General features: G+C 39.6%; 1 protein-coding gene across 1 annotated transcript in view; it reads right to left on the bottom strand.

The window, feature by feature from the left end:
- TAF1 (TATA-box binding protein associated factor 1) overlaps positions 1–19,011 on the bottom strand; it is an 80,933-nt gene that overhangs the window by 11,538 nt on the left and 50,384 nt on the right. The window contains 1 exon segment of the mRNA XM_006779672.2: positions 603–670. Coding sequence (XP_006779735.1) covers positions 603–670 — 68 coding nt within the window.

Below are 19,011 nucleotides of genomic sequence, written 5' to 3'. Positions count from 1 at the left end.
CACAGCTCCTGAATCTCAGAGGGAAGGCTGGAGTGGGTGGGTGGGACTAGCTCAGCCGGGGGCAAACTACGGCGCGCGGGCTGGATCCGGCCCGTTTGAAATGAATAAAACTAAAAATAAAAAAGACCGTATCCTTTTATGTAATGATGTTTACTTTGAATTTATATTAGTTCACACAAACACTCCATCCATGCTTTTGTTCCGGCCCTCCGGTCCAGTTTAAGAACCCATTGTGGCCCTCGAGTCAAAAAGTTTGCCCACCCTTGTGCTAGCCACTAATGTAATTTTTTTAAAAATTTAGTAGCCACATTTAAAAAGTAAAAATAGGTAAAATTAGTTTTAATAATATATTGTATTTAACTCAATATACAAAAATTTGATTTTAGCTTAAAATCAATAAACAAATTACTAAAAAAAACCCACCACATTTAGTTCTAGGTAGGAAAATAAAGCAGGGAAGGAAATAAGGGCTATGGGGTGAGGGTGGGAGGAGCATGATGCTACATTTTAAAATAGGATAGGCAAAGAAGGTCTGCTCATCGAAGGGAACAGTGGGATTCCATAAAGTTAAATCCCAAGGGGATCTCCTCTTCACCACCTACCTCAGTCAATGTCTGGCAACAGACGTTCACAATCTCCTGAGCAGTCTTAGTATACTGACTTTCAGGTCCTATAAATGAGAAATGAAAATGCCATTACCTTTACAGAATTCAGTTCCAGAAATTTACATTCTTTCACCAACATTGGTATTCCATTATCTTAGACCCCAAATATCATACTTCAGCCTTAACCCTGACTCTTGCTTTACTTTTGAAGGCAGAAAATTTCAAACGTGTTAAAAAACAAAGATTCTGCCCTGCCAGCGTGGCTCAATGGTTGTGTCAACCTATGAACCAGGAGGTCATGGTTTAATCCCCGATCAGGGCATATGCCCAGGTTGTGTGCTCGATTCCCAATGTGGGGCATGCAGGAGGCAGCCAATCAATGATTCTCTCTCATCAATCTCTCTCCCTCTCACTTCCACTCTGAAATCAATAAATATATACATATACATAAAAAACAAAGATCCTAATATAATGAACTACCATGTACTCACTACTCAGCTTCAATGATTATCAACACATGGTCAATCTTGTTTCATTTAAACCTGAACTTTCACACTCCTCCCAAATTATTTTAAAGCCAATTCCAGTATCATTTCATTACATCCACAAATAAAGTATGTATCTTTAAGGACTCTTTTTAAAAATAGCTATGTATAGCCCTGGCTGGTGTTTCACAATGGTTAGAGCAGGGGTCCTCAAACTATGGCCCGCAGGCCACATGCAAATACAAATATTCTATTTGTTCCCATTTTGTTTTTTTACTTCAAAATAAGATATGTGCATTGTGCATAGGAATTTGTTCATAGTTTTTTTTTTAAAACTATAGTCCGGCCCTCCAACGGTCTGAGGGACAGTGAACTGGCCCCCTGTTTAAAAAGTTTGAGGACCCCTGGGTTAGAGCATAGATCCCTGGCCCCAGTTCAGGCACCGGTGGGAGGCGACCAATCGATGTGTCTCTCTCACATCAATGTATGTCCCTCTCTCTCCTCCTCCCTCCCTTCCTTTCTCTCTCTCTAAAAATCAATAGAAAAAAAGCATGTATGATACTATAATGCTGTCAAAACGCATAGAATGTATACCACGAAGATGTAAACTATGGGCTTTGGGTGGTAATGATGTGTTAATATAGGTTCATCAATCATAACAAATGTACCACTCTAATGCAGGACGTTGATAATGGAGGAAGCTGTGCATGTGTTGGGGCATATAGTATATAGGAAGTGGTATATAGGAACTCTCTATACCTTTAGCTCAATTTTTCTCTAAACTGCTTGAAAAAAATAAAGTCAATTAAAAAATCCAACTATATTACCTCTAAAATAATGAACAATTCTTTAACTTTTTTAAACAGCCAATCAATATTCAAATTTCCCATAATTTAGTAAATGTTCACTTACATTTGATTTATTTGAATCATAATCCAAAAAGGCCCATACATTGCATTTGGTTGATGTGTCTCTTTAAGATATTCTTACGTATTAGGTGATTTTTAAAAAATCTTTAGCCCTGCCCTAACCGGTTTGGCTCAGTGGATAGAGCGTCAGCCTGCGGACTCAAGGGTCCCAGGTTCGATTCCAGCCAAGGGCATGTACCTTGGTTGCAGGCACATCCGCAGTAGGAGGTGTGCAAGAGGCAGCTGATCAATGTTTCTCTCTCATCGATGTTTCTAACTCTCTATCGCTCTCTCTTCCTCTCTGTGAAAAATCAATAAAATATATTTTTAAAAAAATCTTTATTGTTGAAAGTATTACATATGTCCCTTCCCCCCCCCGTCTGACCCCACCCTTATAAGGTGATTCTTTTTAAAAAATATATACTTTTCTTGATTTTTACAAAGAGGAAGGGAGAAGGATAGAGAGTTAGAAACATCTATGAGAGAGAAGCATCAATTAGCTGCCTTCTGCACCACCCCTACTGAGGATCCAGCCCATAACCAAGGTACATGCCCTTAGCCAGAACCGAACCTGGGACCCTTCAGTCTACAGGCCGATACTCTACCACTGAGCCAAACCGGTTAGGGCTATAAGGTGATTCTTAACTAAACTACACAGTTTCCTATATGGCCTTTTTCATAAGTTGCAAACTGGTGGCTTAGAGGTCAATCCAATTTTGTTTTGGCCCATAAAAAAAAAATTGTCCAGTTTGTGAAAATTGATTGAGCTATACACCCATTATATATACACTTTTTGTATGTAAATTATACCTTAATAAAGTTTTTTTATCAACAATAATTTTAAAAATTAAGTTTTTTTTAAAAAAATCTGAATTTGCAACATTTAATAGAAAGATTTCAAATAAAAATACAAATATCTAATTTCTCTTAAAAACTGAAAACATCTGGCAACACAGGGTTAAGCATGCCCATAAGGCACCAATTGGCTGGAACTGAGTAACAGCTGCCCTACCAAGTCTGCTTAACTCATTTATGTCTGGATCCTGAAGGCATCTGAGTTTTTAATCCCTGCCTTGAGCGCTTTATAATATTCTTTAATAAACTGTTTATTTACCCATTCATTCATAAAACATTCTGAGTACCTTCTATGTGCCAGGCATTATACACAAAAATGAGTAAGATATAGACCATATCCCCAAGAAGCTTATAGTCTCGCACAGTGAAATAGATTATAAACAAGTAGGGAATGCTTTTTGTGAAAAAATACATACAGGGTTCAGTAGAGGCACAGAGGAGGAAGTGGCCGATTCTGGGAGTTCAGAGGGAAAGATGAATTACGAAAGGCTTCACAGAGGAGGTAAAACCTGAGTTATACCTACTGTTTATCAGGAGGTAAAGAATAAAATATATAGCACATTTACATGTAAAGCTTTCATGTCATACCCACTCCAACCATTATAAACTATTATATGAACAAAGAAGTCTCTTTCAGGTAAAACCTCTCACAAATATATGCCATCTATTCTTTAAAAGATGTAAAATGAAGCTGTGTCCTCACACATTTTGTGCCAAATACAAATAATTCAGAAAGAAAACTAAGTCAACCATCAGGATATTTAAGGCACATAAATACAGCCAGAGCTGGCTCAAAATCAAGAATAGCTTGAGTGCCCATGGTGGGTGTGGCTCAGTTGGATGAGTGTCATCCCATGCACCAAAAGGTTGTTGGTTCGATTCCCAGTCAGGGCACATGCCCCGGGTTGCAGGAGGCAGCCGACTGATGTTTCTCTGTCATCAATGTTTCTCCCTCTTGCTTCCCCTCTCTCTAAAATCAATAAAAAATATATATTTTAAAAAGAATAATTTGAGTAATAAGAATACTGCAGTCAGGTTTCCAGAGTCCTAATCTCTTAGGGCCACCAGTAGGTTGGTCTTCAAACTACTACCTACTCAAAATACTGACGGAGACAGACTACAAAAGTTATCAGACAAGCTTTCATGTTGATAATAATGCATAATGCTAGAGAAAAAGACTATATACAGGTTACAGGCCTCCTTCACTAAACCAGCCTCTTACAGTATACTGGCTCTCCCTCTTACAAAGACCTGCCTCATGGCAAAATCCCAGACTACAGATTAAGAATTCAGCCCTTACTCTATTTCAGTTTTGAAACCTAAACAAACCAATGCTTGAACACTGCAATGCTCTCAGGGAAAATTTAGTTTTATACAATTGCAAAGTTTTCTCTTTACTTTTTTGAGGATGTGACCTTTTATTTCTTATTTCCCCATTTTCTTTGCAACATAAAACTCTAAAGAAATACCCACTAATACCCCCAAAACACACTTTACTATATGCAAAGTAGCACTGAAGTATTTCTGGTGAAAAATGGTGGTGGAGTTGGCAAACCACTGTTAACACTACCAAAAAAGGACAAAAATAACTAGGTGTTTTCTTATCTCTATACCAGGAATTATTTAGCAGGATGGTAATGAGAGATCCATGAACCTCCTGAAACTGTAAACAAAATTTTGTATGTAATATAAATTTTTCTGGGTGCAAAATCTGTTTCTTCATCAAACTCTCAAAAGGGTCCATACCCACACCCATAAAACTAAAAATCTTGCTCTATATTCTGAAGCAAACAGGAGCTTAAAAGTAAGATAATCAGCTTTAGGTTTCACAGCTTAGGAGGAAGAGAAGCTCAGTGACGAGACATACAAAGAAAACAGGACTGCCCAACTGCTGTGGCTCAGTGGTTGAGAATCAACCCATGTACCAAGAGGTCGCTGTCTTGATTCCAGGTCAGGGCACATGCCCAGGTTGCAGGCTCAGTCCCCAGTAGAGGTGTACAGGAGGCAACCGATCTATGTTTCTTTCTCATCAATGTATCTCTCTCTCTCCCTTCTTTCTCTCTCTAAAAATCAATAAAAAACATTTTTATAAAAAACATTTTTTATAAAGGTAACAGGGCCATTATAGGAATAATAAAGTACTGAGGCTATTGGGGTGGGGGGAAGAGTAGAAATTGAATTCCAATTTCCCAGTCCATAAACGGTTATTATACAGAAAATCACAATTACTTTATAAAGAGTAATATTCAGAATGACATGAGAATGAATATGAAAGATATGGCAATCTATGAATGACCACTGTGCCCTACAGGAGAATAAACTACCCATTTACGAAAAGAAATGCTTTTCTGAATATATTTTGATATCTCCCTACTAAACCATAAACGTCTTGTCAAAAAATATTTATTTAGTCCTAGCTGGTTTAGCCCAATGGATAGAGCAGGGGTGGGCAAACTTTTTGACTCGAGGGCCACAATGGGTTCTTAAACTGGACCAGAGGGCCGGAACAAAAGCATGGATGGAGTGTTTGTGTGAACTAATATAAATTCAAAGTAAACATCATTACATAAAAGGGTACGGTCGGTCAGAAGTCGTGGCACCTATAGGATGTTGGCCAATGAATTTAAAAGCAATTGTTATGCCCTAGCTGGTTTGGCTCAGTGAATAGAGCATCAGCCTGAGGACTGAAGGGTCCTGGGTTCAATTCCGGTCAAGGGCACATGCCTGGGTTGCGGGCTCAATCCCCAGTAGGGGGGGGGTGTGTGCAGAAGACAGCCGATCAATGACTCTCTCTCATCATTGATATTTCTCCCTCTCTCTCCCTTCCTCTCTGAAATCAATAAAAATATATTTTTTAAAAAGATTTTAAAAGTATGTATTTATTTTAAAAAAGAAAAGAACTCATGGATAACAGTGAGATGACTGTGAGTATGCGTGTGGGGGGGGTGGAGATGGGGGAGGGGATAGAGGGGATAGAGGGGATAAATGGTGATGGAAAAATAAAATAAAAATGTAAAATATATTTATATTTGCCTCATTCCAAATAAGAATGGCAGTAACCTACAGTATCATATATAATTCAAATCCAAATATCCTTAAATAGTGGTAATTCCAATGTTTTTGAAAGTTGATATTCCACTAAAATCAAGAAAATTCCTTACGTTGTTTCTAAGTTAATTCACCTCTTTAGTGATGCAAAAGAAAGAAAAGTTATGTATCATGTTTCTAGTTAGAGAGGGAAAGCAAGTACCATTGCTATCTGAAAGGTTTCAGAGAAAAATAGCAGTCAAGATGGTAAGCAGTCTTGCACAACTAAGGAGAGGAGGTTTGTGACCACTTGTAAGCTCACATTTCCTTTGAGAACCTTTCCACAAATACTAAAAATAACCTTCCTACTAAGAAACTGAGTACTGCACCAAAACAAGCATAGATTATTATCTTGACAGTGAACGAATGGTGTGGGGTAATATGCATGTATTCCAATATGAATCATCAAAATTAAAAAAAACACAAAATAAAATCTCAATAGCAATAGACATTCCAGCCAGCATGGCTCAGTGGTTGAGCGTTGACCTATGAACCAAGTCATGGTTTGATTCCCGGTCAGGGCACATGCCCGAGTTGCAGGCTCGATCCCAAGTGGGGGTTGTGCAGGAGGCAGCCAATCAATGATTCTTTCTCATCATTGATGTTTCTATCTCTCCCTTTCCCTTCCTCTCTGAAATCAAAAATATATTTTTTTAAACCTGGTATTTGTTAAAGTTGTGTATTGCTTTTTAAAAATACATATATTGTTTTATTGATTTTAGAGAGGATGGGAGAGGGAGAGAGAGAAACATCAATGATGAGAGAGAATCATTGATCGGCTGAATCCTGCATGTTCCCTACAGGGGATCAAGCAACCTGGGCATGTGCCCTTGACGGAAATCAGACCTGGGACCCTTCAGTCCACAGACTGAAGCTCTATCCACTAAGCCAAACTGGCTAGGGCAAAAATACCAGATTTTAAAAGAAAAAAGACCCAAAATATCTGCACAGCTAAATTGTTAAAGAAACTAGAATTACTAAATTTAAATATGCATAGTCTACAGATCCCAAAGAGATAAGATTGGGATCTTATCTCAAACTAGGTCCTTGAAAGGTGAAAAGGGAAGTGAATATAATCTTTCACTTTAGCTAGGGTCTTTCCATTACTTAGAATACTAGAGGCCTGGGGTCTCTCGGCCTGCCTGCAGGGATTGGGCGGAAACCAGCTTTTCGACATCCCTGAGGGGTCCCGGATTGCAAGAGGGCAGTTCTCGGGTGACGCACCTCAGAATCGGGCTCCCTCCTCTCTGGTTCCGGGTGTGTCACCCCAGAACAGCAGCCACCAAGTCACTGCAGCTTGGCAGCTCATGTGTTGAGCATCTGCCCCCTGGTGGTCATTGTGCATCATAGCTACCGGTTGGAGGGTCAAACAGTCAGATGGTCGCTTAGGCTTTTATATATATATATACACACACACACACACACTAGAGGCCCGGTGCACAAAAATTTGTACACTGGGGGGGGGGAGTCCCTCAGCCCAGCCTGCAGCCATTTGCTGTCCAGGACCCCTTGGGAGATGTCCACTTGTCGACTTAGGCTCACTCCCCGGGGGATCAGGCCTAAGCTTGCAGTCAGACATCCTTCTGACAGCCAGGGAGCCCTTGGGGGATGTCCGCGGGCCTCTGGGAGTCCTACAGCTTCCCCGGCCTCTCTCTCTGGGCAAAGTGGGAAACCGCGCTGTGATGAGGAAGCTGGGGTGACAGAAGAGCTATGCTGTCCCGCCCCGCTGCCCTGGGTCAGGTTGCACATGGGATGCCTAGGCGTGCCGGCCGATCGCTGCTGCCCCGCCCAGCCACCCCAGGTGGCAAATAGAAGGTCCGGATGGCCGAGGGGCAGGTGGGATGGCGCCGTCCAACCCGGCCTGCAGTATGCAAATTAGCCGCCATCTTTGTCGGTGGTTAATTGCGGGATGGCGCTGACCCACCCTGCCTTCAGTATGCAAATTAGCCATCATCTTTGTTGGCTGTTAATTTGCATATCATGCTGATTAGCCAATGGGAGGCGTAGCGAAGCTATGGTCAATTACCATGTTTGTCTATTATTAGATAGGCTACATGGATCCAATGCAAATTAAGATTTTTAGATTCCAAGATAAGAGGTTTGATCTCTCAAATCAGAGTAACAGAATCTGGACTACAAATTCAAGAAGCTATAAACCACCAGTCACCAACTGGTGGTCCGGAGACCACTGGTGGTCCATGAGGTCCGAAAGGTTGGCAACTGCTGCTATAAACTATCCAGAGGGGAACTGGGGTAAATAAATCTCACTGGGCAAGTGTAAGATTTATATTCAGGATCTGTCTGATAAAAATCCCCCCAAAATCTAAAATTGCTTTAGTTCCAAATGAACCACCATTCCATACACACACACATAATCTCCTTGGCTAAACACATTAATCACATATCTCTATAACAATTAGAAAAGTTACAATATAGACACTTCAAAACACCTTTATCTGTAGAGTAAAATTTGTAATAGGGCTTGACTCTTCTTATGTAAGCACTTAATATAAGCCAGGTATAGTGCCAGGCTCTGGTGATACAAAAATAACAAAACAGAACGAACAAATCAAAAACCAAGAGACAGGTCCTTGTCCTTGATGCCCTTCATGGTATCATGGAAAATGCATATATACAAACTCATCATTTCAATAATGTACAAAGTACTAAGGGACTGTACAAAGTAGCAACTGTGTCACAGAATGAGGCATTGTTAAAGAACACTTCATGGAAACTGTTCTCATCAAGTTCATAGTGATGTGCTAACTGCCAAATGCAGCTGAACATTTTTCAGACTTGACCCTAGAAGCCCTGTGTTATACTTACAACTGCCATTCACCTCTTCCTTGAAACTCTCTAATCCAGTAGCTTCTACACTCTTTTCTGGTACTGCACCACTCTATCTTTGGTCATTAATTCATTCAACATATACTACTTACTGAGTGTCTATGTGCAAGTATTATCCTGTGCACTAGGGAAATAAGTTCCTGGCTTTAAGGGGCTTACAGCAATCATTTATAAGATTTGGGCCATTAAGTCTACTTGTACATATTTTTCTTTCCATACACTTCACCCAACTTTACATGATAGCAACTATAATAGTTACATAAAATAAACAAGGGGAAATTAACACTGATTTATATCCCTCACAGTAAGGTTTTGTTTTGTTTTTCCTGGCACCACAGGAAAACACATCAGAGAAACTCCAGGGCGAAAAGAAAGCCTTTTTTTTTTTTCCCTGTGCCTCCTTTTTCTTTTAATAAATAATAATCTTTATTTTCCCAAATGATGTATTTTTTAAATGTGAACTTTGTTTAATGTAGCCTTAACATTTTCTGGTGCATATTTGTTTACTGGCATGTTATACTATCTCACTTACCACAAGTATGCACTTTCAGTGAGATGCTTGCAGCCTTAAACCAGATTGCTATCACTATCTACCAGTTCAATGGTTCTCAACCTTCTGGCCCTTTAAATACAGTTCCTAATGTTGTGACCCAACCATAAAATTATTTTTGTTGCTACTTCATAACTGTAATGTTGCTACTGTTATGAATCGTAATGTAAATATCTGATATGCAGGATGGTCTTAGGCGACCCCTGTGAAAGGGTCGTTCGACCGCCAAAGGGGTCGCGACCCACAGGTTGAGAACTGCTGTACTAGTTCAATCTATATATATAAAAGCCTAAGCAAAAAAACAGAGTGATAGCTATCTATTTGTACTAACATAAGACAGGATCAGTAAAGTAGTCAATTTTCCCCAAATTGATCTACAGGCTTAACTCAATTCCTATCAAAATCCTGGCAAAACTTTTTTTATATAGATAAGATTCTTCTAAAATTTATGTGGAAAGGCAAAAGAATAACAAATTAGAAAAAGAATAGTGTGTCAACTGCGAATGAAATTTTTAAAAAATGATTTACAAAAGAATAAAGTAAGGGGGAAATTACTCAAGCATGTCAAACTTGCAGCCTGCATGCAGCCCACAACAAATACTTTTGCGGCCCAGCCAATACAATGGTATGTAAGAAATGTTTTAATAAAAATACCATAATTTTTACAATATCCTGTTATGTATAATTATTAATAATGAACGATAATGTTTGCTAATGACTGATTACTATAATTGTGTTGCACTCATTTCCCTTACACACCTTACGCACAGACGCACTATTTCTCTCCACTAATACTAGCAGCAAATATTTTAGCAATAGATTGCCACGTCGTTTGTCTTGTACTGACTTGTTTGGTGTGCACAACAGGAAATAGTTCTCTTTCAGAGAACACAAAAAATAGATTTATTTGTGTTACATTTATTAATTTGTGCAGTTATTCAGGGTCTGGTAAGTTAATGTTCAAGAAAATATTTTTATTAAAATATTCTATTATTTTATGTTAATGATTACTCATTTACTTCAGCCCTTTGTATTCAGCATGTCTCTATCAAAATAAACCTACATTTCTATGAAAACTGAAACTTTTGTTTTGCAACCCACATAAACTTAAACCTTGTTGATTTGGCCCATGTTAGCCTTTGAGTTTGACATGCTTGCTCTACCCGTTAAGACTTACTACATAGCTCCAATAATCATGCGCTGACCACCAGGAGGCACATGTGGAACATGGCGGGCGGCAGAGCACAGAATATGGTGGGCATTGGCTTCAGCGGAAAGGTGAACAGGTGAGTGGGGGCACCAGAAGGCGGCCGGGCACCGGTTGCTGTCATTGCCACTCCCGTGCACCACGGTCCCACCTGGTGCTCACACCTGCTGTCAGTGCCCGAGCCTCCGCCTGCACCCACTGTCAATGCCAGAGCTGCTGCCTGCACCCGCTGCTGGTGCCTGGTGCCAGCCCCGATGGCTCCATCAGGGGGTGCAAGCAGCAACTCCTGGCCCAGATCACCCCTGGGGGTTTCTCCACCTCCCCTTGCTCCTGAAGGGTCATCAGGGCAGCAGCTGCTACTTGCACCCACTGAGCCAGGCTCACCCCTGCAGTGGGAGGGGCCACGTGGGGTGCGGAGGATGGGCCAAGACCTGCCCCTGTGCCCACCACAGCCTCGCAGCCCACAGTTCCTTTCAAGGTGCACGAATTTGTGCACTGGGCCCCTAGTACATATACACTGAGTGGCCATATTATTATGACCACCTGACATTTGTAGGCAAATTAGCCGTACACTGCATCATATGGGATATGGAAGTCGAAGGCCTGTTCGAACACCTTTGCTGTCTGCAGTTACCAAGATAAAACGTCTCCAATTCACATATGAACATAAGGATTGGACAGTCGAGATTTGGAAAAGTCATGTGGTCCGATGAATCACGTTTCCAGTTGCATTATGCAGATAGCAGAGTGAGAATATGGCGGAAACAGCATGAAAGCATGCACCCCACATGCATGAGTACAACTCTTCAAGCTGGTGGGGGCAGTCTTATGGTTTGGGGCATGTTTTCCTGGCATGATTTGGGCCCTTTAATTCATGTGGAACAACGTCTGAATAGCACAACATACCTAAGTATCATTGCTGATCAAGTTCATCCTATCATGTTGATGGCGTATCCCAATGGAGATGGCTTCTAGCCATCAGGCAGCTGGTTCCACAACCATCAAATCTCACAGAACTGGACAGTGCTATTCATCATGGTGTCAGATTCCTCACATCACCTTTCAACATCTCGTAGAGTCAATGCCAAGAAGAATCGCCACAGTATTGAAGGCAAAAGGTGGCCCAACGAAGTACTGATGGGGTGGTCATAATAATCTAGCCACTCAGTGTATAAGATCAATGGAACCAAATAAACCCAGAAATAGATCCATACACTCAACTGATTTTTTTTTTTACAAAGGTGCTCAAAGTAATTCAATGGATAGTCTTCTCAACAAATAATAATAGAACTAGACATCTATAGGCAAAAAAATGAACCTCAACCTAAACCTCATACTGTATACAAAAATTATTTCAAAATGAATCATTTAAATGTAAAACACTAAAACTAAACTTTTCGAAGAAAATATGAGAATGTCTGTGACCTTGGGTTAAACAAAGAATTCTTAGACATATACTAGAACAGTGATGGTGAACCTTTTGAGCTCGGCGTGTCAGCATTTTGAAAAACCCTAACTTAACTCTGGTGCCGTGTCACATATAGAAATTTTTTGATATTTGCAACCATAGTAAAACAAAGACTTATATGTTTGATATTTATTTTATATATTTAAATGCCATTTACAAGACCAGTGCTAAGTAAGTCAACTTACCTTGCTTTCACTGATTTCTCGTATCCACTCTTTTACCAGGTTATTTAATTTTCCCAAAATTAAAATCCTGTTGATAGAGCAATTATCAATCAGCAAATCATTTGTTATTCTAAATCATCTCTCTATATAAAAGGCTAATATGCAAAGTGTCCCCTCAAGAGTTCGACCGGGAGTTTGATCGCTCGCAATGATGTGTGCTGACCACCAGAGGATGGTGAGGAATGAAGGAAGGCCCCAGCCAACAGCCAGAAGGCCCTGATCGGCCCTGATCACCGGCCAGGCCTAGGGACCCTACCCGTGCACGAATTTCGTGCACTGGGCCTCTAGTACATAAAAGAAAAAATTGACCAACTGGATATCATCAAAGTTAAACATTTCTGCTCTTCCAAAGACATTGTCAAGAGACTGAAAAGACAAGACACAACCTGGGAAAAAAATCTCTGTAAAAGGCTATGTACCTAAAATATATAAAGAACCCTCAACCCTCATTATTATTATTTTTTAAAATATATTTTATTGATTTTTTACAGAGAGGAAGGGAGAGGGATAGAGAGTTAGAAACATCGATGAGAAAGAAACATCGATCAGCTGCCTCCTGCACACTCCCTACTGGGGATGTGCCTGCAACCAAGGTACATGCCCTTGACCGGAATCGAACCTGGGACCCTTGAGTCCGCAGGCTGACGCTCTATCCACTGAGCCAAAACAATTAGTGCTCAACCCTCATTATTAACAAGAAAACAATGCAGTTAAAACTGGGGCCAAGAAATGAACAGACATTTCACCAAAGAAAACACAGATGGCAAATAAACACATGAAAAAATGTTTAACATTAATAGCCATTTAGGAAAGGTAAAGTAAAAACCATAGAGATAGACCACCAAGTAAAAATTTTAAAAGTAGCAGTAATGCTTAATACTGTAGAGAAACTGATCTTTCCTACATTGCTGATGGGAATGTAAAAGGTATAGGCACTCTGAAAAAAGAGTATGGCAATTTCTTACAAAATTAAATATACGTTTATCATCACACTCTTGGGCATTTATCCTAGAGAAATGAACATTTATATTCACACAAAACCCTGTATATGAATGTTTATAGCAGCTTTATTCATAAGAAAATATTAGAAATCTGAATGTCCTTCAGTAAATTGAACAAACTCTCTGGTACAATGGAACACAACAATCTTTTAAAAAATGAACTGACACATAAAACAATTTGGATGGATTTCAAGAGATGCAGAGGGGAAAAAGTCAATCTCAAAAATGTAGTTATTTTTTCTCTCACATGCTCAAAAGTCAAAATTAGAGAGGATCACATAAATGGTTGCCAGGGAAGAAAGACAATAGTGGGTGCATGTGGGGGGTTGCAGATACAAAGAGGTAACATCAGAGAGTTCTTGTGTGGTGATAGAACAGTTCTACATCTTGACTATGGTGGTGGTTACATAATGGCATAAAACTGCATATAACTATACACACATATGCACAAATGAATATCGATTTTTTTTAAAGGTACAAAGTGCATAAGGTCCGTAATCTAGTCAATGGTAATGGACCAATATCAATTTCCTGGTTTTGATTTTGAACTATAGCCATGTAAGATGTCACCATTGGAGGAAGCTAGGTAAAGGGTACATAGAACTCTTCGCATTATTTTTACAATTTCTTGAGTCTATTTTAAAATAGGAGTTTTAAAAAGGGGATCAGGATATATTCATGGGCAAAGAGCAAATTACAGATTATAAAAATGACAATTTCTTAAAAATTTAAAAACACTACTTATGTTATTGTTTAAATGTGTTTTATGTAAGTATATAAAAACATGGAAAGATATACACTGTTACTTCTGGGGAATGAAACTATGGGAGATAGGAATGAGAGATGGACCGGCTCCTGGCAGGTAAGCAAAAGGTAGGCAAAGGCTTTCATTTTCAATTTTATACAGTTCTTTATTGTTTAACTCTTTTAGCAGAAATGTAACTTTTTGTCTTTTAAAAAAAAATACTACCTATCAGGAATGTGAATGACAGGTTAGAAAGAGGTTAAGTCTACAGGTGAAGACATTAACCAGTTGACTATTCTATTAATCTAAGAGGGCTTTAGTGATATATTGGAAGTTGGGGGTTTATTCAAGGGAATAAATGAGGTTTCCAGATGTAGCTACTGGGCAATGCTAGTGCCATATTAAATGCAGATTGGCAATAATAAAGGATCAAATTGAATAAAGGACAGAGGGAGAAAGTTGAAATAGAGAAGGAAAGAACGTTTCGTTTGAGGTATGTTTGAAGTTCCACTGGGCCATCCAAAAGGAAATGTTCGGCAGGTGGTTGGAGATATTAGGTCTTTGCCCAGAATTGAGAGTCATCAGGAAAAAGGTGGTGGTTGAAGTTACAGGAATAGGAAGAACATCATTCAGCAATGGAAACGGAAAAGGAATGGACTAAGAGGTAGGAGAAAAATAAGAGCTGAAAGTTATAAAGCCAATCACACTACAGTTTCAAGGAAGAATGGTCAATGATGTCAAATACCGGGGTGAAGTCAAGATAAGGATTGAAAAACACCCACTAAACCTGGTAATTATGTGATCCTGTTCACTTAGTATGTTGAGCATGGTAGGAGCCAAATTAAAGCTAGTGAAGCATGAATGGCAGGCAAAGAATAGGAGATGTTATGCAATCATAAAAAAATTCCAATCTATGCTACAAAATTAAGTGAAATAAGCCAGCCACAAAAAGATAAATATTCTATGTACTGTATGCTTCCACTTATATGATATACCCAGAAGAGAAAAATTCATGGACAAAAGTAAAGTAGAGGTTACCAAGGGCTGAGGGAAAGAAAGAATGGGATTATTGTTTAATGAGTAGAGTTTTTGCTTGGGGTGATGAAAAAGTTCTAGAAATGGATAGTGGTGATGATTGCACAACACTGTGAATGTACTTAATGCCACTGAATTGTACATTTAAACTGGTTAAAAAGGCAAATGTTTTGTGTATGTTTACTGCAATAAAAACAAAAAAAGTCTGGCTGTGAAGAGAAAGGATGACAGCAAGAGGCTGAAGCAGAATTGAGGGAGACTTAGCTCTTCAATGATATGAGACTTAACCTTTATATAAGAATATTTATATCTTGGCCCCAATCTCAGAAAAGACACTGACAGAAAAAAAAGAACCTTATTATTAATGGACAGAGAGTAATCTCATAGGATAGACTTAGAAACTAATAAAGTCATGTGCTGCATAACAACATTTTGGTCAATGATGGACTGAATATATGATGATGGTCCTATCCTATCTAATAAAGAGGGAATATGCTAATTGACCCTCACACAATTGCAAAGATGGTGGTGTTCACAGCCAATAAGGAGGGAATATGCTAATTGACTGCCCCACCCTCAAAGATGGTGATGCCCACAGCTAAAAAGAAATATGCTAATTGACTGCCCCATCCTCAAAGATGGCAGCGCCCACAGCCAATAGGGAGGAAATATGCTAATTGAATGCCCGCCCTCAAAGTTGGCAGCACCCACAGCCACAAAATGTCGGTGCCCAGTCCCCTCAGCCTCACTGGGGTGGCAGGCGTGTGGCCTGCCTCCAGAGTACCCCAGTCCCTTTAGCCCTCCAGCCCCCTAGGGCCAACCCAAGGCACAGGCAAGCCTCAGATGGTGGCTGCCCAGCCGCCCAGGGCCGGCCCAAGGTGCAGGCAAGCCTTGGATGGCAGCTGCACAGCTGCCAAGGGCCACCCGATGATCAGGTAACCAGGGCCAGCTGAGGCTTGTGCTGCCGACAGTGACAGCAGCAGAGGTGTGATGGGGGCATTGCCTTCCCTGATCACCGGATCGCCTCCCGCCCCTAAGGGCTCTAGACTGTGAGAGGGGGCAGGCTGGGCTGAGGGATACCCACTCCAGTGCATGAATTTTCATGCACCAGGCCTCTAGTAAGATTGTAAGGGAAATGAAAATTCCTATCAACTAGTAACATAGCACAATGCATTACTCATGCAACATAAACAGCTTGGAAACACTTATTAGTCTATGCAGTTCATTTAAAATCTAATCAAACATTTAATAAGTAGTAAGGCCTCTCTCTGCCTGCTTATGATCCTATGGCTTTGTCAACACTGGCAAAAAGTTTAGGTTGTGTTTTTCAGAAGGGATTTCTTTACCTGTATGACTCTCCTTTCACCCACATGGAGTATTGTGTACCTTTTGAGACTTACAAATAGCTCCAATCCCAAGTTTTGGGTTTCCCTGATTATTAATGTTCTTTTGAAATGTTATTTGAACATAAAGAGAGGCTCTGAGATTGATTCAGTACCTATGTGGTAGCTGGAAAGCATAAGGGCTTGAACTCTACCACCGCCACCACTTAAATACAAGACTGAGTCCTCTAATATGTACTGCATACTTCCAGGTGGTTTTATATGCAGTGTTCCTTATCTTCCACTTGTTGCCTAATGACCCTAATCTTGGCTATGTATAATATACTTCTAAGTCAATGAAGGTATGCTATGGAAATACTGTAATATTACATGTGAAGGATCTGAGTCAAAAGTAATGTTTACTAGAGATATCATTCTACTAATTTTGGTCAGTAAAAATTTTTTGAAATAAAAAATTTTAAAGTGGGAGTAAACTCTACATGGGCTTTGTTACTATTAATTAAAAACAGAGGTAGGCTCATATCTGGCCAAATCAATAAAATTTGAAGCAAAAGTATTATTTTGTGGCTCGGCTGGTGTGGCTCATTGGTTGAGTGTCAATCCATGAACCAGGAGGTTATAGTTTGATTCTGGTCAGAGCACATGCCCGGGTTGTGGCTCAATCCCCAGTAGGGGGCATGAAGTAGATGCTCTTTCATCACTGATGTTTCTACTATGTCCCAGTCCCTCCACCTTCCTCTCTCCGAAGTCAATTTTTCAAAAGCTTATAAAAAAATATTTAAATATATTTTAAGTATTATTTTGTATATAGTACCTAATAGTAGGAAACATCTCATATGCATGTTCAATTCCACATGGATGTCCCTTCAGTACAAAAGATGTCACATTTCATATCATATGACAACACTAATACTTACAGCCCTATTCAGTCAGAAGTTTCTTATACCCCTATCTGCTGGTTAAGGAAGGGCGATTTCAGTCTTATAGGCTCTCCACTGCTGCAACCAAATCATTATTTACTGTTCCTTGGAGAAAAAGAATATCTCTACTTTGAGGATTGTTTTCTACTATGCTAGAGGTTGATAACCAGCTTCCTTGGAGCCAGATTTGGCCTCCGGATAGATGTTTTTATTTGGCTCACAGAGTTAAAAATTTTTTTAAATGTTTTTATTGATTTTAGAGAAAGAGGAAGGGAGAGGGATAGAGAGATAGAAACATCAATGAGAGAGAAACATCAATAAGCTGCCTCCTGCATGCCCCTACTGGGGATCGAGCCGGCAACCCAGGTATGTGCCCTGACCAGGAATCAAACCAGTGACATCTTGATTCATGAGCTGACATTCAACCACTGAGCCACACCGGCCTGGCTAAAACTTTTTTAAACTATTAGCAAATGTGTAAACATTGGAATGAAAGAATGTCACAAAAAATCCAGATTTTCAACTTCACTTGAAAAATTAAGAGCTAGCAACACTGGATAGTCATTTCCTTAGGACAACAATCAGATTGAAGTACATGTCCCTTTAAATGGAATATGTACTGTTACAGGTTACTACAATCTACACTTGGCCCACTTCGTTCATTTATATTACCTGCCTGGCCCCTTCTTAAAGGTCACTTGAGTTTGAGATCTCTGCTCTTCACCTTTGCTCACCACCACTAATCCACTCACATTCACGAAGGACTTTCATAGCTAGTATAATCTTCCTTTTAGCTCCAAATCCCTCATCATGGGGGGTTACTCTAACATTCATATGTACTACCTATCCAAAATCCTTAAAAATCTTCATGCTAATGGTTTGCACCTTTACTCCCAGGCAAAGATACCCATGGCTGTATCCAGAATGTTGTCTTTACTGCAAACTGCTTTGCCTCTGAAGTTTCAATTCCAATATCCTTCTTTGCCATCACAGTCTTTTATCTATCCACCTTTTCACTCTCTGTGACCTCAAGGACACTTACAGGCCCATTAATTTGGGTTTCCCAGTCTATCAAGCCTCTCCTGGTTTTAATTTCTTCCCTAATTAACCCCTATGCTTTGAAAAGTAAGGTAATGTACAGTAGTATGACAAAGTTAAGATATACGATCTTTGTAATATATTTTCCTTCATCAGAAATTTTACTTGAAGATGGAGGTTGGGGGATATAAAATAACTTAAGAAATTTGAAACAGGACAAAATATAAACAGAGAAGCCCAATACTAATTTGCATAAACTTGCAAGATAAAACATGAATTACCAAAGAAATTAAAAGCTTTTGTAGAGCTGCTTTAGGACACTCTTCCAAACTAGAGACTATGCAAGTGACAATCTTCTGCTACAAAGAGTTCTTTAGTGACCAAGTTTGAGAAGTTCAAACTTTTCCTTCTTCTTAACACCTTCAATTCTCCATCTTTCTCACATCCAGAAAGCAAAATCCCAATCCTGAATCAATGATGCCATCTGCCTTCTCAGTTCCCTAACTTGGTTTGATGAATACTGACAAAGAAAATTACACTCAGAACTGAGTCAACTTAATAAAAATTAAAAGCTTTTGTAGAGCTGCTTTAGGACACTCTTCCAAACTAGAGACTATGCAAGTGACAATCTTCTGCTACAAAGAGTTCTTTAGTGACCAAGTTTGAGAAGTTCAAACTTTTCCCTTCTTAACA

This window comes from Myotis davidii, unplaced genomic scaffold (genome assembly GCF_000327345.1).
Source record: "Myotis davidii unplaced genomic scaffold, ASM32734v1 scaffold1983, whole genome shotgun sequence".
In the NCBI taxonomy this organism is placed as follows: domain Eukaryota; kingdom Metazoa; phylum Chordata; class Mammalia; order Chiroptera; family Vespertilionidae; genus Myotis; species Myotis davidii.
The sequence above is the reverse complement of the archived record's forward strand: the minus strand, read 5'-3'. Positions and strand labels throughout refer to the sequence as shown.